We start from the raw sequence: 23,338 nt of genomic DNA on the forward strand, positions 1-23,338 counted from the left end.
CCATGACGGACCCTCCACCTCCAAATCGATCCCGCTCCAGTGTACAGGCCTCGGTGTAACGCTCATTCCATCGACGATAAATGCGAATCCGACCATCACCCCTGGTGAGACAAAACCTTTTTGACAGTCCTGTCTGGTCCAGCGACGGTGGGTTTGTGCCCATAGGCGACGTTGTTGCCGGTGATGTCTGGTGAGGACCTGCCTTACAACAGGCCTACAAGCCCTCAGTCCAGCCTCTCTCAGCCTATTGCGGACAGTCTGAGCACTGATGGAGGGATTGTGCATTCCTGGTGTAATTCAGGCAGTTGTTGTTGCCATCCTGTACCTGTGATGTTCGGATGTACCGATCCTGTGCAGGTGTTGTTACACGTGGTCTACCACTGCGAGGACGATCAGCTGTCCGTCCTGTCTCCCTGTAGCGCTGTCTTAGGCGTCTCACAGTACGGACATTGCAATTTATTTCCCTGGCCACATCTGCAGTTCTCATGCCTCCTTGCATCATGCCTAAGGCACGTACACGCAGATGAGCAGGGACCCTAGACATCTTTCTTTTGGTGTTTTTCAGAGTCAGTGGAAAGGCTCTTTAGTGTCCTAAGTTTTCATAACTGTGACCTTAATTGTCTACCGTCTGTAAACTGTTAGTGTTTGGGCACGCAATTCCTCCAAAGGGGGCAGTAGTCAGCCCTATCTTTAACAGGTTACGACCATTCCACAGGTGCATGTTCATTAATTGTTTATGGTTTGTTGAACAAGCATGGGAAACAGTGTTTAAACCCTTTACAATGAAGATCTGTGAAGTTATTTGTATGTTTACGAATTATCTTTGAAAAACAGGATCCTGAAAGAGGGACATTTCTTTTTTTGCTGAGTTTAACTCTCTTTATGAGCATATCAGAGGTTGGGTGTTAGACTGAAGTGGGGGGAGAAGCCAGTTCAAGCTACATAGACTTTTATTTTGGTTAGTCTGACGTTTGGCAATTGTTTCGGTGTTGGTTTGGATGAGGTTATTCGGAAAATGATGGCAGCCAATGGCAGAGACGGCGAGCAGGAGCTGGTGTTGGGACCTGATTGTTGTGTGGCGTAAAGGAGACCTGGTGCCCACTACCTCTCAAGCTCTTTAAAACACCACTAAACCATTAAGAGGTTTTCAGCATGGGCAGTCACTGTTTTTTCACAGGGCATATTGCCTTGGCGTTGGGCAGTGTTCCTATCACTGTGAATGGGAAAACAATGGTACCTTACCTAACTACCTACCTACCTACCTACCTCTCTCTTTCTCTCTCTCTCTGTCTCTCTCTCTCACTCTCTCTCTCGCTCTCTCTACAGTATCTCTATCTCTATCTCTCTCTGTCGCTGTCGATCTGTCTGTCTGTCTGTCTGTCTGTCTGTCTGTCTGTCTGTCTGTCTGTCTGTCTGTCTGTCTGTCTGTCTGTCTGTCTGTCTGTCTGTCTGTCTGTCTGTCTGTCTGTCTGTCTGTCTGTCTGTCTGTCTGTCTGTCTGTCTGTGTCTGTCTCTCTCTTTCTCTCTCACACAGGCTGAACACATGGAACACATTAGCAAAATATTCCATATGGAATGCTGAAGGTCTCGTGAACATGTAACAAAGGAGTGAGTAATACCTCAGCTTCGCCGTAGTGTCGATTTTGAACCTCTGTAAAATATTTTACTTCCTCACCGTGGTGTGTTGGCTTTTCCCTTCTCTGTTGACAATTTCTTTTGAAGTACTGTAAGCTGACTAATTGACTACTGCACTTTTATTGTTTAATTACTCTCACTGCAACACATGGAGGTAATTATGCATAAGCATGTGTGGTATCAACTTGCATGTACTGTATAGCAAGACACATTTTTTTAACCATGTGTCAATTGTTTTCCTAATTTTGTTGTACTGTAGATTTCCACATGATTGAGCCTACATACCCCCACCCTATACCTACAGTATTGCACTGAACGACAGTCGGATCAAACATGTAGTTTCTTCACATAGACACAGAGGAACATCACATAGATTGTTGTCCTCTAGAGCATGGAGAGAAGTGGAGGTGACAGAAACACACCCACTCCCTTCTGTTGCCTCACTTGTCTCCTGTGAGATCCGAGAATGACGCAACCCTTGTGATTAGAGTGTGCATCCGCTTCAGCGGTGAGATATGTTAATCAGCTAGTGAATAATTACCTCCTTGGTGCCTTGATTAGACTGGAGTGACAAGGCTGGCAAAGTGTGTGCCTCAAAGAAATACGCCCCCCCACACACACCTGAGAAGTTATTATTTTTGAGTCACAGCCTAAAATGTCCCCACAGAAACGCAAATTATCTGACATTTGTTCCACAAGTCCCCTCCTTAGAGAAGAGCAGATCTGTGTCTTTAATATATGAAATGTGGCATGTCTCTGTGGAAGATAGAGAAATTCCCTCAGTGGAGAACACTGTTCTTTCTAATAAAAAAGCAATCTTACGCCAGTAACTTCAAAGAACTACAATAAGTTGTTGTTTGATCACTTGTAGCATTAAATGGATGTGATAAGTACTCATTGACATCTGTGTATGATTTGCGGAGGCCTATGAGTACGTTCATACCTTAGAATGCGGTAAACCAATAGGCCTACTCCATTGATAGAATATTCCTCTGAAAGTCAGGTGTGGTCTATCCTCTTTTTTTTCCTCTTCAAAACTGCATGGTCTAGTGTGGTGTCAGACAGGGGTTAGTGGTCTAGTATGGTGTCAGACAGGGCTTAGTGGTCTAGTGTGGTGTCAGACAGGGCATAGTGGTCTAGTGTGGTGTCAGACAGGGCTTAGTGGTCTAGTGTGGTGTCAGACAGGGCTTAGTGGTCTAGTGTGGTGTCAGACAGGGGTTAGTGGTCTAGTGTTGTGTCAGACAGGGCTTAGTGGTCTAGTGTGGTGTCAGACAGGGCTTAGTGGTCTAGTGTGGTGTCAGACAGGGGTTAGTGGTCTAGTGTGGTGTCAGACAGGGCTTAGTGGTCTAGTGTGGTGTCAGACAGGGCTTAGTGGTCTAGTGTGGTGTCAGACAGGGGTTAGTGGTCTAGTGTGGTGTCAGACAGGGGTTAGTGGTCTAGTGTGGTGTCAGACAGGGCTTAGTGGTCTAGTGTGGTGTCAGACAGGGGTTAGTGGTCTAGTGTGGTGTCAGACAGGGGTTAGTGGTCTAGTGTGGTGTCAGACAGGGTTTATTGCTCTTGTGTGGTGTCAGACAGGGCTTAGTGGTCTAGTGTGGTGTCAGACAGGGCTTATTGCTCTTGTGTGGTGTCAGACAGGGTTAGTGGTCTAGTGTGGTGTCAGACAGGGCTTATTGCTCTTGTGTGGTGTCAGACAGGGGTTAGTGGTCTAGTATGGTGTCAGACAGGGGTTAGTGGTCTAGTGTGGTGTCAGACAGGGCTTATTGCTCTTGTGTGGTGTCAGAAAGGGCTTAGTGGTCTAGTGTGGTGTCAGACAGGGCTTAGTGGTCTAGTGTGGTGTCAGACAGGGGTTAGTGGTCTAGTGTGGTGTCAGACAGGGCTTATTGCTCGAGTGTGGTGTCAGACAGGGCTTAGTGGTCTAGTGTGGTGTCAGACAGGGCTTAGTGGTCTAGTATGGTGTCAGACAGGGGTTAGTTGTCTAGTGTGATGTCAGACAGAGCTTAGTGGTCTAGTGTGGTATCAGACAGCGCTTATTGGTCTAGTGTGGTGACAGACAGGGGTTAGTGGTCTAGTGTGGTGTCAGACAAGGGCTAGTGGTCTAGTGTGGTGTCAGACAGGGGTTATCAGTCTAGTGTGGTGTCAGACAGGGGTTTGTAGTCTAGTGTGTTGTCAAACAGAGGTTAGTGGTCTAGTGTGGTGTCAGACAGGGGTTAGTGGTTTAGTGTGGTGTCAGACAGGGGATAGTGGTTTAGTGTGATGTCAGACAGGGGTTAGTGGTCTAGAGTGGTGTCAGATAGGGGTCAGTGGTCTAGTGTGGTGTCAGGCAGAGGTTAGAGGTCTAGAATGTTGTCAGAGATGTTAGTGGTCTAGTGTGGTGTCAGACAGGGCTTAGTGGTCTGGAGTGGTGTCAGACAGGGGCAAGTAGAGGTCATAGGAGCCATAGAGAGTACATCAGTCTGGCTAAATGTTGCCATAACGCCAAAGTGTTTTAGTCTTAATTAAAAGTGTGTGTTTGGTGAGGGAACAGGCGGGACGAGGCCCCTTCATCTTCCCTGGTGGCTCACCACTTTAAAGAGGCCAGTATGCCATGTCTGTCTGGGGCCCGTCTGTCTGTCTGTCAATCACAGTTTAAAGTTCATGAAATTTCTATGAGCATCGATCGCAAGGTGGGGGAGGTCGGAGTGTTGGAGTGGCGGGCCCGGGTGATTGATCAAGCCTTTTGCTTTGAATTTATTTTCTATGCTTTCACTGTGATGGGTGTGTGTATGTGTGTGTGCGTGTGTGTGTGTGTGTGTGTTGGGGGGGAATGGTGTGTACTGTAGGTCTATGTATTGAGTTTGTTGTACAGTATGTACAGTGCAGTGTAGATGCTGATGGATAAATGTTTGGGGATATCAACTGTTTACGCTGACAAAAAATACTGTATAGCAAGTCAGACTGGATGTTTTGCATTGTATGTTTGTATGCATGTGTGTCACAATTTCATCTTATTTTGAATGGGGACAAATAAAAGAGAGCGAGAGAGAGGGATGAAAGGGGTAAATCAATAGCATAGTGCATGTGTGTAGCAGTGGGCTTTAGATGCTTGTCAACAGGTCGGTGCTCCACAACCCTCAGCAGGCTACACAACACCCAGCAGGCTCCACAACCCCCAGCAGACTACACAACCCCCAGCAGACTACACAACACCCAGCAGGCTCCATAACCCCCAGCAGACTACACAACCCCCAGCAGACTACACAACCCCCAGCAGACTACACAACACCCAGCAGGCTCCATAACCCCAGCAGACTACACAACCCCCAGCAGACTACACAACCCCCAGCAGGCTCCACAACCCCCAGCAGGCTCCGCAACCCCAGCAGGCTCCACAACCCCAGCAGGCTCCACAACCCCCAGCAGGCTCCACAACCCACAGCAGGCTACACAACCCCAGCAGGCTCCACAACCCCCATCAGGCTACACAACCCCCAGCAGGCTCCACAACACCCAGCAGGCTCCACAACCCCAGCAGGCTTCACAACCCACAGCAGGCTACACAACACCCAGCAGGCTCCACAACCCACAGCAGGCTACACAACACCCAGCAGGCTCCACAACCCACAGCAGGCTACACAACACCCAGCAGGCTCCACAACCCCCAGCAGACTACACAACGCCCAGCAGGCCACACAACCCCCAGCAGACTCCACAACGCCCAGCAGGCTACACAACCCCCAGCAGGCTCCACAACCCCCATCAGGCTACACAACCCCCAGCAGGCTCCACAACCCCCAGCAGGCTCCACAACCCCCAGCAGGCTACACAACACCCAGCAGGCTACACAACCCCCAGCAGGCTACACAACCCCCAGCAGGCTACACAACCCCCAGCAGGCTACACAACACCCTGCAGGCTCCACAACCCCCAGCAGGCTACACAACCCCCAGCAAGCTACACAACCCCCAGCAGGCTACACAACCCCCAGCAAGCTACACAACCCCAGCAGGCTACACAACCCCCAGCAGCCTACACAACCCCCAGCAGGCTCCACAACCCCCAGCAGGCTACACATAGCAGAGTCAGATGAGTCCTTCTGCTCACACTGTTGTGCGTCTGACAATTTCTTCCTCCAGAAGGAAGGGAGGAAATTATCTGATACACACACCTGTAGACACAGCAATGACCTGCGTCATTCATAACATGAATAAAGATGAAGCCCATGCTGCTCTGGGATGCAAGCCGCTCCAAATCCCCCGTATCCCCTGTTCTGTCAGTCGGGCATTGGACGTGGGCTTGGGCCTTAAATGGTATATTTCATATGGAATTTGAAATGATAAGTGCAATGAAGGAAAATTCACAGAGAGCCTATGAGCTGAGTGTGGTGGAGGAGGATAGTGGAGATTTATGGGTTTCGGGATGATCCTCATCGGGGACATGACTGTGCAAGATGAAGAAAAAGGACTCCCAAAGTGCATATTCCATCCATCAGCAATATCTGGTAAATATGTACAGAATCAGCTAGAAGCCAAGTAGAAAAGCAGAAGCCACTTAAGTGTTTGGAAGGGCAGCGGCGGCGAGGAAAAGTACATAAATAGATGTAAACATGTTGGAGAATGAGGATGTAAACATATGCTGAATGAATGTATATATATATTCTGCCAAGGCCCCAGTTGAGCATGCAAACGTTTCAAAGCTTGGGAGCCTTAGTCCCTACCACCCGTGAGACTGATTGTAAAAGAGCAGTGAGACAATGGCTACGTTCCAATAATATTAACTGACTTCCTATTCTAGACGACCAATCTGAAAGGACTTTATTAGTGAAAGTTCTGTAGTTGAACACCTATCCAATACCCCAGTAGCAACAAAGGAAAGGAAGGTATTTAAGAATATTGGCCCAGTTTTACTTTACCATGTTTTCCATATTTGTTAGGTTCGGTAAGCATTTAGGTAAGCATCCCCTCTGATCACGTTGACCTTGTAGAGGTACACTGTTTTAACTCTGACTGAACCTCTTGCTCCTGCCAACTGAAGTCGTTTGGGTCCTTTGGAAAGCAGAGCTGTTTGAAATAAGACAGAGAGCAACATGGGAATTGATTTTGAGGGAGCTTTAGGTATCCTCCTCCTAAACCTCTAGAAATAGGTTAGGACATCTGGCTCAATGTGTGGAGGTTTGTCACATGGATTGAAAGATGATATATTACACTTTTAAGATAAAATGGGAATTTCTTTTCACAAATCAAATCAAATCAAATTTTATTGGTCACATACACATGGTTAGCGGATGTTAATGCAAGTGTAGCGAAATGCTTGTGATTCTAGTTCCAACCGTGCACAACTACCTTATATACACAACTACCTTATACACACACAAGTGTAAAGGAATGAATAAGAATGAATAAGAATATGTACATATAAATATATAGATGAGAGATGGCTAAACAGCATAGGCAAGATGCAGTAGAGATGCAGTAGATGGTATAGAGTACAGTATTACAGTGGGGCAAAAAAGTATTTAGTCAGCCACCAATTGTGCAAGTTCTCCCACTTAAAAAGATGAGAGAGGCCTGTAATTTTCATCATAGGTTCACTTCAACTATGACAGACAAAATGAGAAAAAACAATCCAGAAAATCACATTGTAGGATTTGTAATTAATCTATTTGCAAATTATGGTGGAAAATAAGTATTTGGTCAATAAGAAAAGTTTATCTCAATACTTTGTTATATACCCTTTGTTGGCAATGACAGAGGTCAAACGTTTTCTGTAAGTCTTCACAAGGTTTTCACACACTGTTGCTGGTATTTTGGCCCATTCCTCCATGCAGATCTCCTCTAGAGCAGTGATGTTTTGGGGCTGTTGCTGGGCAACACGGACTTTCAACTCCCTCCAAAGATTTTCTATGGGGTTGAGATCTGGAGACTGGCTAGTCCACTCCAGGACCTTGAAATGCTGTATATAAAGTGGCATTGTTTAAAGTGACTAGTGATACATTTATTACATCCAATTTGTAATTATTAAAGTGGCTAGAGATTTGAGTCAGTATGTTGGCAGCAGCCACTCAATGTTAGTGATGGCTGTTTTAACAGTCTGATGGCCTTGAGATAGAAGCTGTTTTTCACTCTCTCAGTCCCAGCTTTGATGCACCTGTACTGACCTTGCCTTCTGGAAGATAGCGACAGGATGCTCTTGATTGTGCATCTGTAAAAGCTTGTGAGTGTTTTTGGTGACAAGCCAAATTTCTTCAGCCTCCTGAGGTTGAAGAAGCGCTGTTGCGCCTTCTCCACCACGCTGTCTGTGTGGGTGGACCATTTCAGTTTGTCCGTGATGTGTATGCCGAGGAACTTAAATCTTTCCACCTTCTCCACTACTGTCCCGTCAATGTGGAAAGGGGGCTGCTCCCTCTGCTGTTTCCTCTGCTGTTTCATCTCCTTTGTTTTGTTGACATTGAGTGTGAGGTTATTTTCCTGACACCACACTCCGAGGGCCCTCACCTCCTCCCTGTAGGCCATTTCGTCGTTGTTGGTAATCAAGCCTACCACTGTAGTGTCGTCTGCAAACTTGATGATTGAGTTGGAGGTGTGCATGGCCACGCAGTCATGGGTGAACAGGGAGTACATGAGAGGGCTGAGAACGCACCCTTGTGGGGCCCCAGTGTTGAGGATCAGCGGGGTGGAGGTGTTGTTTCCTACCCTCACCACCTGTGGGCGGCCCGTCAGAAAGTCCAGGACCCAGTTGCACAGGGCGGGGTCGAGACTCAGGGTCTCGAGCTTAATGACGAGTTTGGAGGGTACTATGGTGTTAAATGCTGAGCTGTAATCGATGAACAGCATTCTTACATAGGTATTCCTCTTGTCCAGATGGGTTAGGGCAGAGTGCAGTGTGATTGATATTGCGTCGTCTGTGGACCCATTGGGGCGGTAAGCAAATTGGAGTGGGTCTACGGTGTCAGGTAGGGTGGAGGTGATATGATCCTTGACTAGTCTCTCAAAGCACTTCCTGATGACAGAAGGGAGTGCTACGGGGTGATAGTCGTTTAGCTCAGTTACCTTAGCTTTCTTGGGAACAGGAACAATGGTGGCCCTCTTGAAGCATGTGGGAACAGCCGACTGGGACAGGGATTGATTGAATATGTCCGTAAACACACCAGCCAGCTGGTCTGCGCATACTCTGAGGACGCGACCAGGAATGCCGTCTGGGCCGGCAGCCTTGCGTCGGTTAACATGTTTAAATGTTTTACTCACGTTGGCATAGTTTGTCTGAGAGCAAGACATCCGTGTTCGCGACAGGGCTGGTTTTCTTTTTGTAATCCGTGATTGACTGTAGACACATACGTCTCAAATCTGAGCTGTTGAATTGCGACTCTACTTTGTCTCTATACTGACGCTTAGCTTGTTTTATTGCCTTGCGGAGGGAATAGCTACACTGTTTGTATTCAAAATAAGGCTTTGCAACTTGCAACAATACTCCCAACAAACAAAAGGGGCGTTGTGCATATAGTGAAGTCAGAACACAGGAGATTGGTGGCAGCTTAATCGGAGAGAACAGGCTTGTGGTAATGGCGGGAGCAGAATCAGTGAAATGGTATCACATACATCAAACATATGGTTTCCAGTTGTTTGTTGCCATTCCATTTGCTCCCTTCAAGCCATTCATTTGAGCTGTCCTTCATTCAGCAGCCTCCATTTTGTCAGAACGATGTTAGAGTATGAAGGTAGAAGACATGACACTTAAGGTGATGATCAAATGAACGTTATCATGCCGCATGCCAATTCATGAATATTGCAGATATATGGTTTATCTGACCTTAAAGTAGCAATCAGCAGTAGAAACAAAGCGGCATCCCCCCCTTTGGTTTGGTTAAAAGCTGAGGGATGCGGCTAGAGAAATGTAATCGCTCTGACAGAGCTATGGATGCAAGGACTGACCATCCATTATATCAAATTTAGAATTTTAACCATGTTATGAGGCTATATAGTGTTTGTTTACATTTACTTTGTTTACAAACATTGGCGTAAAACAAGGTTATATTTTAGATCTGATGGGGTACGACAGTTGAACTAAGCTTATGAGGCATTTCTAAGTTATATTCTTCAAGAATCAATGCTTACATGTCATTCGTTTATAAATCCCAAAATGTATGTAGCATCTGCTGATTTAAAAGCCTCCAATTTGGACTAGATTATTCTCCTTAACCCAAAAACTTCTGTCTGACTTGTATAGTGTTCTGCTGTCACCAGCACTATCTGCTTAGTGCTATCTACCTAGTGCTATCTACCTAGTGCTATCTGCCTAGTGCTATCTGCTTAGTGCTATCTGCCTAGTGCTATCTACCTAGTGCTATCTGCCTAGTGCTATCTACCTAGTACTATCTGCCTAGTGCTATCTGCTTAGCGCTATCTGCCTAGTGCTATCTACCTAGTGCTATCTGCCTAGTGCTATCTACCTAGTGCTATCTGCCTAGTGCTATCTGCCTAGTGCTATCTGCCTAGTGCTATCTGCCTAGTGCTATCTACCTAGTGCTATCTGCCTAGTGCTATCTGCCTAGTGCTATCTACCTAGTGCTATCTACCTAGTGCTATCTACCTAGTGCTATTTGCCTAGTGCTATTTACCTAGGGCTATCTGCCTAGTGCTATCTGCCTAGTGCTATCTGTCTAGTGCTATGTGCCTAGTGCTATCTACCTAGTGCTATCTGCATAGTGCTATCTGCATAGTGCTATCTGCCTAGTGCTATCTACCTAGTGCTATCTGCATAGTGCTATCTACCTAGTGCTATCTGCATCTACCTAGTGCTATCTACTGTACCTAGTGCTGTTGTGTGATCTGGGATCATGTTTCACCACCACTCCTCTCAGCCTTGGTTGAGTGTGTTAGTGGAAATCCCATTCACCCTCTCCCTCCCTTTTGTCCCAGTCGAGTGGTCACCTAATAACAACGCTCTGTTTAGTGAGACCCCAGTCGACTGTTTGATCACTTTCATGGAGAGAGGGAGAAATCGAGGGCAATAATTGGATGGTTAAATAAATAAAAAATGATACCTCGCCGACCCCTCTCTCTCTCTTTCTCCCTCTCTCTCCCTCACTCGTATTCTCGCCTCCTCTTCCCACCGAACTGCATTATCTTTCCCCTTTGAAAAAATCCAAACGTCAGACACCGCAAAGACACGAAGATGGCTGGGAAAAAAAAAATCAATACAAATTACGATGGAGAAAGTGGCACTGATGGCTGGAATTGCAGCATATGTTTACACTAAATCAGGCAATCTATCTTCATATGGGGTGTGTAATGCGTAGGGGGTCAGGGTTCGCGCAGCGCGTCGGCGCTCTCCAATTACTCAGGCTCTTTGCGAGAAGGCAGCCGTATCGATTGGCTGAGAGGACAGGGGCCTACAGGCAGCCAATGGGGCGCTGGGGTCAAAGTGCTAGGGGATTTTAATAAGGGGAAGTAATGGTCTTAATTTCTGGGGGGCAGTAGAGGGAGAGACGTCTGCTCCACTACCCTCCAGTCTCCCCAGCGAGATGAGATTCTCTTTCTGCCTCTCTCTATCCCTCCCTCCCTCCCTCCCTCCCTCCCTCCCTCCCTCCCTCCCTCCCTCCCCCTCCCTCCCTCCCTCCCTCCCTCCCTCCCTCCCTCCCTCCCTCCCTCCCTCCCTCCCTCCCTCCCTCCCTCCCTCCCTCCCTCCCTCTCCCTCTTCCTGTGTGTGTCCATTCCTTCTCTCTTGCTTTGTCTCTCCTTCACTTGTTCTCTCACTTGTCCTACTCTCTTGGTAGATGGCTGTTTTTAGAATTCTCCCTGTTTGTGTTGAAATTCCCTTTCCCAATACTCTGCCTTAACGCTCTGACAAGGTCTTAGGAATACCTTATTATCCAAAGACATCCGTTTGGTTTCAAGGTAGACTATCCCCTCTTCATCCCAACAAGGGAGAAATCGTCCATGAGAGAGTAATCCATTCCAGGCCTCTCAGGGGCCAGGGGCAGAGATTCAAAATGGCAGTCTGTGTGGAGAGTGAACGTGTAGGCTTCGTCACCCTTCAGATAACATCCCCACCCAGCCCCAGCCTGAAAGCCCTTTTCTCCTTCCCTTGGTGTGAAACGGGCCTCCAACAAATTTGATTTAGCAGCTCGCGGGTGCCCATTCCTGAGGAAAGAAAACAAATATTGTTATAATGGTAATAACATCTATTTGCCGCTCGCAACAAACGGCAGCGGGCCTTTGAAAAGACCCTGCGCTGCTGCTGCCACCTTATTCTTATTCATGAAAGCGCCGGTTATGCATATTAGTGCAAACTAGCTATTCTCCTTACTGGCATTTGGTGTGTCAATCATCCTTACAGGGCAAGAAGGCTGACAAATTGTCCCCAAAGTCAAATTTGACAGCCTTTTATGATTAATGGGCTTGATTATGGAGAACTATCTCCCTAACTAATTTCTGGGTGTTTCTCTTTTCCCCTTCGTATCGAAACGGAGATTGTGTTGTTTTCAAACGGGGGGGGGGGTAATGAAATAAAAAAAGGGGTGTGTGTGAGGGGCTTAGAGTGAGGGCGGTGCAATTGAATTAGTTAGGAATGCTCTGTGAAAGGGTGAGTGACTGGGACAGGTTGAGTAGAAGGTCTCACGCTTAATAAACAGCGGTAGAATGAAGAGGGAGACATGCCGGTGGGGGAAGAGATGGGCTGACACAAGGCCATTGTAGAGGGGCAGGACAGCCAGGCAGGGGAGATATGCTACTCTAGAATGTGACATAATACCTTCATAAGGTCATCATAAGGCCTTCAGAAGGTCTACATAGGCAAACAGATGTACAAATATTTTTTTTAAACACGATTAAAATGTGCTATTGAAAGCTATAGAAGAGCAATGCATGTTTGAGCCACTCCATTTTGTTTCCATTTTGTCATATTCTAACCATGATAATTCTCTCTCTTTCCAGCCTTGAATGAGCCTACCATCGACTACGGCTTCCAGAGGCTACAGAAAGTCATCCCCAGACACCCAGGAGATCCCGAGAGGTTACCTAAGGTCAGTGATACGCCTCAGAGGACACCAAGGAGTACATCACCCCCTGTTGTTACTCCAAAGACCACCCAGACCATATAGACTTTGGACTGCCAAATATCTGAGTTTATAGAGGGCAAACCAGATCTGTTAGATTGGATTCATTTATTCCACTCAATATGGACCTGGCCTTTGGAACATACTCCGATGCCAAGTGGCACATTGTTCTGATAACTTGTACAATTGGAAACAGGTGTTTATATGATGTTGTATTGGTGTTGTAGAGTTTGAGACAGTGTTTCTGGTCTTGTTATTTTTAGGTTTGAGGTAGTAACAAACATGCAGATGCAAAGTCACTGCTTATACAAATATATCTTCATTCCATGCATACGTGTAGACACATAAACTGAGTGTACAAAACATGTCATAGCCTGACCAGGTGAATCCAGGTGAAAGCTATGATCCCTTATTGATGTAACATGTTATATCCACTTCAATCAGTCTAGATTAAGGGTTGGAGACAGGTTGAAGAAGGATTTTTAAGCCTTGAGACAATTGAGACATGGATTGTGAATGTGTGCCATTCAGAGGGTGAATAGGCAAGACAAAATATTTAAGTGCCTTTGAACGGGGTATGGTAGTAGGTGCCAGGGGCACCGGTTTGAGTGTGTCAAGTACTGCAGAGCTGCTGGGTTTTTCACTCTCAACAGTTTCCTGTGTGTATCAAGAACGGCCCACCACCCAAAGGACATCCAGTCAACTTGACACAAAAGTGGGAAGCATTGGAGTCAACATGGGCCAGTATCCTTGTGGAATGTTTTTGATACCTTGTAAAGTCCAAGTACTGATGAATTGAGGCTGTTCTGAGGGCAAAAGGGGGTGCAACTCAATATTTGGAAGGTGTTCCTAATGTTTTGTAAACTCAGTGTAGACGCACGCAAGCACGCACACACGCACACACACATTAGGCAGGGCCAAGAACACAGGCAGCCGTCAGGTGCCCTGGGCGGTTTGCCGCCTGGTTAGTATGAAAAGATTATTTTCCCCCTAAAAAGGTGCACCACTAAATGAGTGAGATTGTTTTGGGCAGGGAACTGCTATAAGAGGGATACGATCAGATGGGGCCTGACAGTCTAAAACAGCTGCCAAATTGAAACCATTTATCAAAATCTGACATCTGAGATCCAGTCACCAAAAAACCAGTTTATTTGTAAATTGATACTATTAGCGAGCATATATTGTCTGGCCCCTTTGATGCCCTGATTTGTGGCGGAGGGAGAATGTCCCTATCAGCCGTTATATATTTATTTATTCAAAAGAAAACTCAATAAGCGTATAGATTTTCCTCCGTCTTCTCTTCAGCCGCTAGCTTTCTCGACATTTTAGACAGAAGGAAATAACAACAAGACTAACACGGAAAAGCTTGCTATTCGTGAAGTACCTCATTGTTCTCACCCAATGTGGCTTGTCAGGAAAGACTCACACGGTCACTCTGGAACAGTAACGCTGACATTTCATCCCTTTGTTATCCTCTCTCCTTTGCTTTTCATGAAGGATGGAAAGGTTGGTCAGGGCCATTTGTAGAGTCTCTTAGGCAGAGAGCAAAGCTACCCCAAGCTACATTGAGGCAATAGGCACCAACACTTGCTATTGGAACCAATTGAAGTCAAATTGAAGTAATTTTTTTAAAGCATGAAACAACAGAGCAAGTCTAGAAGGGTGGGAATAAGTGGGATTCCATGTAAACAATGATAGGGGAAAACACTGGCTGTTTGTTTTTGATGTTTTCCTTTGTAGCTGAGAAACCCCATTTGAGTGATTAGATTAGGAGGTTGGCAGTCGTACTTCTCCAACGAGCCGGTCCCAGAGCTGGAACCCTAGCCCCAGTGATAGACAGACAGAGCAGACCGGGGCTAAAGCATGGCCAACTGGTCACTGATGACCTCGGAGGCTGGGGCTGGATCAGTTCGCCTCTAATTTCATTTCCAGTCTGCCTTGGCTGCAAGCAGACACTTCCCCGTCCAGATCTATGGAGGATATGTGGTTTAAGCTCTAGCCTTCCCTCATTGCTCAGCATGGGAGGCAGCAGCATATTTGCGAGGTCCAGGATCTTTGCGGTAGAAGACCCATTCCCAGGTCACGGCAAGTTTAACGGCCTATGAATCCTCTTAAATAGACACCTGGATGGTGATGCGTTCCTTACATGTGGAGGGCCTATTTTCCTAAGATACTGCCATACGGGGAGGCCTGTTTTGATACAGAGCAGACAAACAAATGGAGACTGAGCTAAAAACCTAACCGAGGTGAAGATTTTGCTGTCTTGTCGGCCAAAATTTGTTAACGGCTGAAAAAGCATGTTCTGGCCTTATATGAACTCTTAGGCTAGATGTGTTTGCCGCCTGTTTGGCCATTACATCTGAATCAACTGCCAGGGTTAATGGGGCAATTATATTCAATGCAATGTTAGTGCTGGTCTGTAACAAAAGCCTGCACTCCCTAAATCTAGTCCAGGACCTGAGCTGTTAGTTTGTGCTCTAATCTACACTGAACAAAAATATAAACGTAACATGTAAAGTGTTGGTTTCATGAGTTGAAATAAAAAATCCCAGAAATGTTCCATATGCACAAATAGCTTATTTATCTCAAAATTTGTGCAAAAATGTGTTTACATCCTTGTTAGTGAGCATTTCTCCTTTGCCTATATAATCCATCTACTTGACAGGTGTGGCATATCAAGAAGCTCATTAAACAGCATGATCATTACACAGGTGCACCTTGTGCTGGGGACAATAGCAGTTTTGTCACACAACACAATGCCACAGATTTCTCAAGTTTTGAGGGAGCGTGTAATTGGCAGAGCGTGCAGTTCACCAGAGTGGTTGCCAGACCATTGAATGTTAATTTCTCTACCATAAGCTGCCTCCAACGTTGTTTTAGAGAATTTGGCAGTACATCCAACCGGCATCACAACCGCAGACCACATGTAACCACGCCAGCACAGGACCTCCACATCCGGCTTCTTCACCTGTGGGATCGTCTGGGGGGGGTAGCTAGTGATAGCTAGAGGTAGCGCTCCTTTGTGTTGCAGCTAGGTGGCTGCGGGACGACTGTGCAGAGCCAGGCAAAGGGTGATTTATCATTGTTAAGGGACCTGTCGGAAGGCTTCTTCTCCCGGGTCTGCTGATCCCTTCTCTCCGGGAACCTCTGGAACCAGGGAGCCATCCTCCCATAATTGAGCTCCTGGAAAGCAGTGGAAGAAAATAGGTGGAATATGTCTGGCAGACGCAAGGAGGACTGGGGCGTTGGGGGCTAGGGGCACGGGCTGGGGCTCAGGGGGGTTGGGTTAGGTGAGATGGGTAGAAGAGTTACAGGAGAGATTTTGCTCATGTTCAGTCCAATGTTTGATAAGGAGGATGCAGTTATTTGCAGTATGATAAAGGCACATTCCATAACATTTTCACATGAAAAAGGCACTTATTAATGTCTTTCTGTAATAGTAAAGACATACAATTCCTTGAGAGAAATACTATTTTGTATTGTCACTAAAATGTTATATAGTACTGCACATTAAAAGTAGCCCCTGAGAGGAAGTGACATAGGCTGGGTTTCCAGTTGATAGGTTATGAATTGTATTTCAATTTATAGATACAGAAGTTCAAGTGTATTTTTTTGAATTTTTATTTAACCTTTGCTTAACTGGGCAAGTCAGTTAAGAACAAATTCTTATTTTTAATGACGGCCTAGGAACAGTGGGTTAACTGCCTTGTTCAGGGGCAGAACAACAGAGTTTTACCTTGGCAACTTGTGGATTCGATCTAGCAACCTTTCGGTTACTGGCCCAACACTCTAACTACTAGGCTACCTGCTGCCCCAAGTCATGAATTGGAGGGGAAAAAATCCTCATAGAAAATGACAGGCATTTTCAAACTCATGAGTCAAATTGGAATTCATTTCCTCAATCGACCTGACTTGAAGATGACCCCAGTCAGTTTAGGATATTCTATAATTCCTGCTCTTTCATATCGTTCTTCTTGTGAGTTATTCCACCTGGAGCTCTGAAGTACCCTAAAGAGACGTTCACTCTCTAGATGTGTGGTCTGTCGCTCCAGAATACTGTATGTGCCTTTCCCTCTTGGCCTGGATACAGATGAGAGCATGGAGCATGGTGGATGAAATGATTTCCACCTCTGTCTGAAGTCATAAAAGAGAGACATACACTAGCTAAAACCTGTTTTTCCCCCGGTGCAAGGTAGAAAGGGCTTTAAAGACATCAGTGTCGAGGCTTCCAGGATAGAGGCTGGGAACAGACTCTTCCTGCTCACACATAGGGAGGGAGTCTCTTGTAGGGCCAACTTCTCATCCCGTCCTGGCAGTTGACCCATTGAGGATGGAGGAGAGAATTCTCCTTTCTTTCCCTCCTGTCCTCCATCAAGTCCACTCTCCTTCCCCTTCATGGTGGTGAGTGCTCTCTCTCTCTCTCTCTCTCTCTCTCTCTCTCTCTCTCTCTCTCTCTCTCTCTCTCTCTCTCTCTCTCTCTCTCTCTCTCTCTCTCTCTCTCTCTCTCTCTCTCTCTCTCTACTAGAGTATGTAGTGAATCTTTCCACCCTTGCATATTCCATGTTTGATGTTTATTCATATTGCAAATGGGTAATTTCAAGAATCAAGATACTACCCTTATATTGAATTCAAGTGACACTCACACTTTGTACTAGCACTACTAAACCAGCATTTTACACACCAATGAAACGTCTGTAGTGTCTTCATCTCCTCAATCTTTCAGATCATTGGCTGAGGTGATTATTGAATGAGCCGTCACGCTGCTTCTCTCCCACCATCCCTCCATCCCTCTATCCCTCCATCCATCCCCCCTCTATCCCTCCATCCCTCTATCCCTGCATCCTTCCATCCCTCCCTCCGTCCCCCTCTCTCCCCTCAGAGGTGTGGGCCAGTGATAAGAGATTATGATGATAACTGGGAGGCAGTGCATTACCGTATTGATTGGGGCTGAGCTTTCAGCGGCGTTAAAGCACCCGAGCTCTGATTGCCGGCACTTGCGCTGACAGGAATCCAATGGCGTTGTCTCTCCTCGTCACTATAGGGAGGGGTGTGTGTGCATGCGTGGGTATATGGGTGTTGGGAGGGTGGGGTGTATGTGTGTGTAAGGGAGGGGGGTTATGAGTGTGAATGTGGATGTGTGTGTGTGTGTGTGTGTGTGTGTGTGTGTGGGTGTATGTGTGTGTGGTTCACAACAAGGCAGTGCAAGGCCCATCTCTCACGTCCACACACATGCCTCCCACCCCCGCCCCAACAGCTACAGGACCACAAGGCCTAGGCATAGATAACCCTCACTGTTATGTCACAAATTCTGTGATGTATTTTCAATGGTCCAAGTCAAGTAACATGACATGAACAGATGGCCTGTTCTTAATTGGTTATCTAAAGGTTCTCAGAACAGATGGCCTGTTCTTATTTGGTTATCTAAAGGTTCTCAGAACAGATGGCCTGTTCTTAATTGGTTATCTAAAGGTTCTCAGAACAGATGGCCTGTTCTTAGTTGGTTATCTAAAGGTTCTCAGAACAGGCAGCCTGTTCTTAATTGGTTATCTAAAGGTTCTCAGAACAGTTGACCTGTTCTTAGTTGCTTATCTAAAGGTTCTCAGAACAGATGGCCTGTTCTTAATTGGTCATCTAAAGGTTCTCAGAACAGGCAGCCTGTTCTTAATTGGTTATCTAAAGGTTCTCAGAACAGGCAGCCTGTTCTTAATTGGTTATCTAAAGGTTCTCAGAACAGTTGACCTGTTCTTAGTTGCTTATCTAAAGGTTCTCAGAACAGATGGCCTGTTCTTAATTGGTCATCTAAAGGTTCTCAGAACAGGCAGCCTGTTCTTAATGGGTCATCTAAAGGTTCTCAGAACAGGCAGCCTGTTCTTAATTGGCTATCTAAAGGTTCTCAGAACAGGCAGCCTGTTCTTAATTGGTTATCTAAAGGTTCTCAGAACAGGCAGCCTGTTCTTAATTGGCTATCTAAAGGTTCTCAGAACAGGCAGCCTGTTCTTAATTGGTTATCTAAAGGTTCTCAGAACAGGCAGCCTGTTCTTAATTGGTTATCTAAAGGTTCTCAGAACAGGCAGCCTGTTCTTAATTGGTTATCTAAAGGTTCTCAGAACAGGCAGCCTGTTCTTAGTTGGTTATCTAATTGTTGTTATTGTCTGGATTTAATTAGCTGAATCCATTGTAGATTAGTGAGCTGAGGAAGTTCAGTACATAACGAAGTGCTTCATTTATTCTGCGATAATACTCTGGAGAATGTCCTCCAGGAGTCTTTTCTTTGCCTTTGTTTTCAAGATTGGGGTTATTTAGGGGGTTGTTCTTAGCATCAGAAACTGGCCACACACTTCAAACAATTGAATGCACACACGCACACACACGCACACACACACACACACACACACACACACACACACAAAAACACACAAAAACACACAAAAACACACAAAAAACACGCAAACCCAAGCAGAGTAGCACCAACGAGCAGTAAGGCCTCGAAGGTGTCGTTACCTTGAGAAGGCTGCTGTGTCTGTCATTGCCTAATGAAAAAAGGAGAGACCGACTGTGGCAAACACACACACACTAGTGTGTAGAGGCAGGAATGTGTGTGTGTGTGTCTCTATGTGTGTGGGTTTGAGGCATCGGGCGGGAGGGGGTTGCCAAAGATCCCTGTGGCAGGCAGGGTGTTGCAGCCGCCAAGCCTCAGAGACATTAACTAACTTCTGTTTTATAATGGAGATTAATGAAGCGAGCACATGCCAGAGGGGGAGAGGAGAGGAGAGACGATAAGAGGAAAGAGGATGAGAGGAGGGGAGGAGGGGTTCGAGATACACTCCTCATGGGGGTATAGCGGTTGGCAGTGCCAAGGTGTGACAGATTGTGCCCTCTCTCAGTGGATAGGGACAGGGGGCAGGGTTTGGGTGTAGAGCTGGGGGTGGGGTGGAGATTGACGAGAGCTCTATTGCTTTTTTTTGTGGTGGGGGTGGTGGTGTCTGTGTGTCTGTGTGACTGTGTATCTGTGTGACTGTGTGTTTGTGTGCCTGCAGGATAGCTGTGGGGTCAGAATGAGTGTTGGGGTGTCTATCTGTCTGCAGGATAGCTGTGGGGTCAGTAGGAGTGTTGGGGTGGGCAGGTGGGCACAGAGGAAGGGCAGTCTGGCGTGGTGGATCTCAGATAGATGTGAAACTCTATTAAGGTACACTCTCACACACAGGCACATGTATGAACACACACACACGCTCACGCATGCTCTTTATTTAAAACGTGTCCACATAGAAAAAATAAAATCAACCAGTATATTAGTGAATCTAATTTCCATTGATGTATATATTCAGAAGAGAATCCATGAAGTTATCAAAAACTCACACACCCCTTCCTCACTCTGTAACTCAGGCCTGCCCATCTGGACAGATGGTAATTCCTCAGACTGATTTGACTTTACTTGGATCCTTTTTCCTGAGGTCATGTTTTGTCGTGGGAAATGGGGGACAGAAAGGGAGAAGAGCATCCTCACGCACTCTTCCACTGTCAAACAGGGAACACAGGGCTAACGGTGAGGGAATAGTTAAATGATTATGTGATAAGAAAAAAAGTTATTCCCGGCCATGTTCACCACAGCACTGCACATTTCGCTTGACAGCGTTTTTGGTCAACTTAAACTTTTTTTTTTACACAAGGAAAATGCCAGATGTGTTGTAGGAACCAATCAGGCTCCAGACAGGCAGACAGAGGCCCCTCCTCATTGTAATACCCCAGAGACCTCCAGCAGAGGCTCCCACAACACCAGCTCTCATCCCCAGAGCCCTGGAAACAACAACCAACCCAGCTCTCCCCACCTCACCCACTCCTCTTCTCTGTCCTCCTTCCTTTCCGCTCTCGTGTTGTGTCATGTTGTGATGTCTCGTCCCTTTCTCCTCTCCTCTCCTCTCCTCTCCTCTCCTCTCCTCTCCTCTCCTCTCCTCTCCTCTCCTCTCCTCTCCTCTCTCTCTCTCCTCTCTCTCTTCTCTTCTCTTCTCTTCTCCTCTCTTCTCTTCTCTTCTTTTTCTCCTCTCTCTTCTCTTCTCTTCTCTTCTCTTCTCTTCTCTTCTCTTCTCTTCTCTTCTCTTCTCTTCTCTTCTCTTCTCTTCTCTTCTCTTCTCTTCTCTTCTCTTCTCTTCTCTTCTCCTCTCATTCTTCCTGTGAAAGGATACTGGGCTGTTTGAATATGCCTGTGTGTGAGAGTTTGTCCCCCCATTTAGCCTCGGCGAGTGTCAACGACTCCTCCTCCACCAGACAATATTTATTTATCAGGCCTGTTATTGTTATTAAGAGCCATTGCCACGGCGACCCACTGGGTTGCTGGGGAGAGATTGGACGCTTCCTCCTCTGAGTGGGAAACAGCCCAGGGACAATGGAGGAGGGGGGTGAATGAGAGAGAGAGAGAGAGAGAGAGCAGGAGGGAGGGGTGAATTAGACAGGGGAAATTCAACAAATTTCATGCAATGTGGCTCTAATAAGCCTGGGTCTAAAGTGGCGGATCGGAAACACCGAAGGCAGTCTGAAGTGTTAATAGGTTCCCACCACCTCAGGCTGCTCCCTCCCAGCTCCCCCTCTCCCCCTCTCCCCCCAGGGTGCACTGGCAGCCATTTTGATTAGAGGCTGGCGAAGATGCACTCTGATCATGACAATTTGCTATTGTTTAGTGCTGTGACAAAAAGGCCACCCCCTACAAGCAGAGACATGAGCGCTCGAAAAGGGAGTTGTGGGGCTCAATACAAGACGTCTGACTGGGAGAATGTGTTAGTACACTATATGGCCAAAAGTATGTGGACGCCTGCTCATCGAATTTCTCATTCCAAAATCATGGGCATTAATATGGAGCTGGTTCCCACTTTGCTGCTATAACAGCCTCCACTCTTCTGGGAAGGCTTTCCACTAAATTTTGGAATATTGCTGCGGGGACTTACTTCCACTCAGCCAAAAGATCATTACTGAGGTCAGGCACTGATGTTGGACAATTAGGCCTGGCTCGCAGTCGGTGTTCCAATTTGCCCCAAAGGTGTATGATGGGGTTGAGGTTAGGGCTCTGTGCAGGTCTGTCAAGTTCTTCCACACCGATCTCGACAAACCATTTCTGTATGGACCTCGCTTTGTGCACTGGGGCATTGTCATGCTGAAACAGGAAAGGGCCTTCCCTAAACTGTTGCCCCAAAGTTGGAAGCACAGAATAATCTAGAATGTCTTTGTATGCTGTAGTTCACTTGAACTAAGGGGCCTAGCCCGAACAATGAAAAACAGCCCCAGACCATTATTCCTCCTCCACCAAACGTTACAGTTGGCACTATGAATTTTGGCAGTTAGCGTTTCTCCTGGCATCCGCCAAATCCAGATTCGTCCGTCAGACTGACAGACGAAGTGAAGCGTGATTCATCAATGGCTGCGAGCTTTACACCACTCCAGCAGATGCTTGGCATTGCGCATGGTGATCATAGGCTTGTGTGTGGGTGCTTGGTCATGGAAACCCATTTCATGATGCTCCCGACGAATAGTTATTGTGCTGGCGTTGCTTCCAGAGGCAGTTTGGAACTCAGTAGTGAGTGTTGCATCCGAGGACAGGCGATTTTCAGGAGCTTCAGCATTCGGCAGTCCCATTCTGTGAGCTTGTGTGGCCTACCACTTCGCGGCTGAGCTGTTGTTGCTCCTAGACGTTTCCACTTCACAATAATAGCACTTACAGCTGACTGGGGCAGCTCAAGCAGGTCGACGAACTGACTTGTTGAAAAGGTGGCATCCTATGACGGAGCCACTTGAAAGTTACTGAGCTCTTCCGTAAGGCCATTCTATTGCCAATGTTTGTCTATGGAGATTGCATGGCTGTGTGCTCGATTTTATTCACCTGTCAGCAACGGGTGTGGCTGAAATAACCAAATCCACTAATTTGAAGGAGTGTCCACATACTCTTGTATATATGTGTTCAGTGTGCACGCATGTGTGTGTGTGTGTGTGTGTGTGTGTGTGTGTGTGTGTGTGTGTGTGTGTGTGTGTGTGTGTGTGTGTGTGTGTGTGTGTGTGTGTGTGTGTGTGTGTGTGTGTGTGTGTGTGTGTGTGTGTGTGTGTGTGTGTGTGTGTGAGAGAGAGAGAAAAAGGGGGGTGATGAAAATGAGATGCAGACAGCTGCTTACTTACGGTTGTTTATCACACATAGGCTGTGCCATTAAAGCTCATCTCTGACTTGTACTCTGTCAAACAATGATTACATTTGAGTGTTTTCCTCGTTTTATCACCCCAACTCCTATAACCTAGGTCCAACACTTGCAGAAAGCTAGTTTTCACAGGGATTTAAACCCCCAGAAAACATGGAATATTTGATTATTACTTAGATCATGTTTTAGGTTTAGTTTTGTGGGTTTATAAAAGCAGTAAATATTTATTTTCTACAGTCTACTCTCCTAGATTTTACCACTAACCTTCAACAATTTAGAGGATCCAGAAGTTTTGATGAGTGTGGAATCTTTCCTGTAACTGTGAAGCATATTACGTTTGAATCTAAATGAACTGAAGTCAACAGTAAAGATGCGATGTGGTGTCGTTTCAGGAAGTGCTGTTAAAGAGATCAGCAGACTTAGTAGAGGCCCTGTATGGAATGCCCCACAATAATCAGGTATGTCATCATATAAGCCATTTTAATTGCAAAAAAATGAAATA

The 23,338-nt window shown here is 46.4% G+C and overlaps 1 protein-coding gene across 6 annotated transcripts in view; it reads left to right on the forward strand.

The window, feature by feature from the left end:
* The window catches only part of LOC112220977 (transcription factor COE3), a 105,897-nt gene that overhangs the window by 72,599 nt on the left and 9,960 nt on the right, over window positions 1-23,338 (forward strand). For all 6 annotated transcript variants that reach the window (XM_042303104.1, XM_042303103.1, XM_042303105.1 and 3 more), the window contains exons 11-12: window positions 12,543-12,631; window positions 23,229-23,294. In XM_042303104.1, coding sequence (XP_042159038.1) covers window positions 12,543-12,631; window positions 23,229-23,294 — 155 coding nt within the window. The remainder of the gene's footprint in view (window positions 1-12,542; window positions 12,632-23,228; window positions 23,295-23,338) is intronic.

The sequence above is a fragment of the Oncorhynchus tshawytscha genome, linkage group LG21, assembly GCF_018296145.1.
Source record: "Oncorhynchus tshawytscha isolate Ot180627B linkage group LG21, Otsh_v2.0, whole genome shotgun sequence".
NCBI classification, from domain to species: Eukaryota; Metazoa; Chordata; class Actinopteri; order Salmoniformes; family Salmonidae; genus Oncorhynchus; species Oncorhynchus tshawytscha.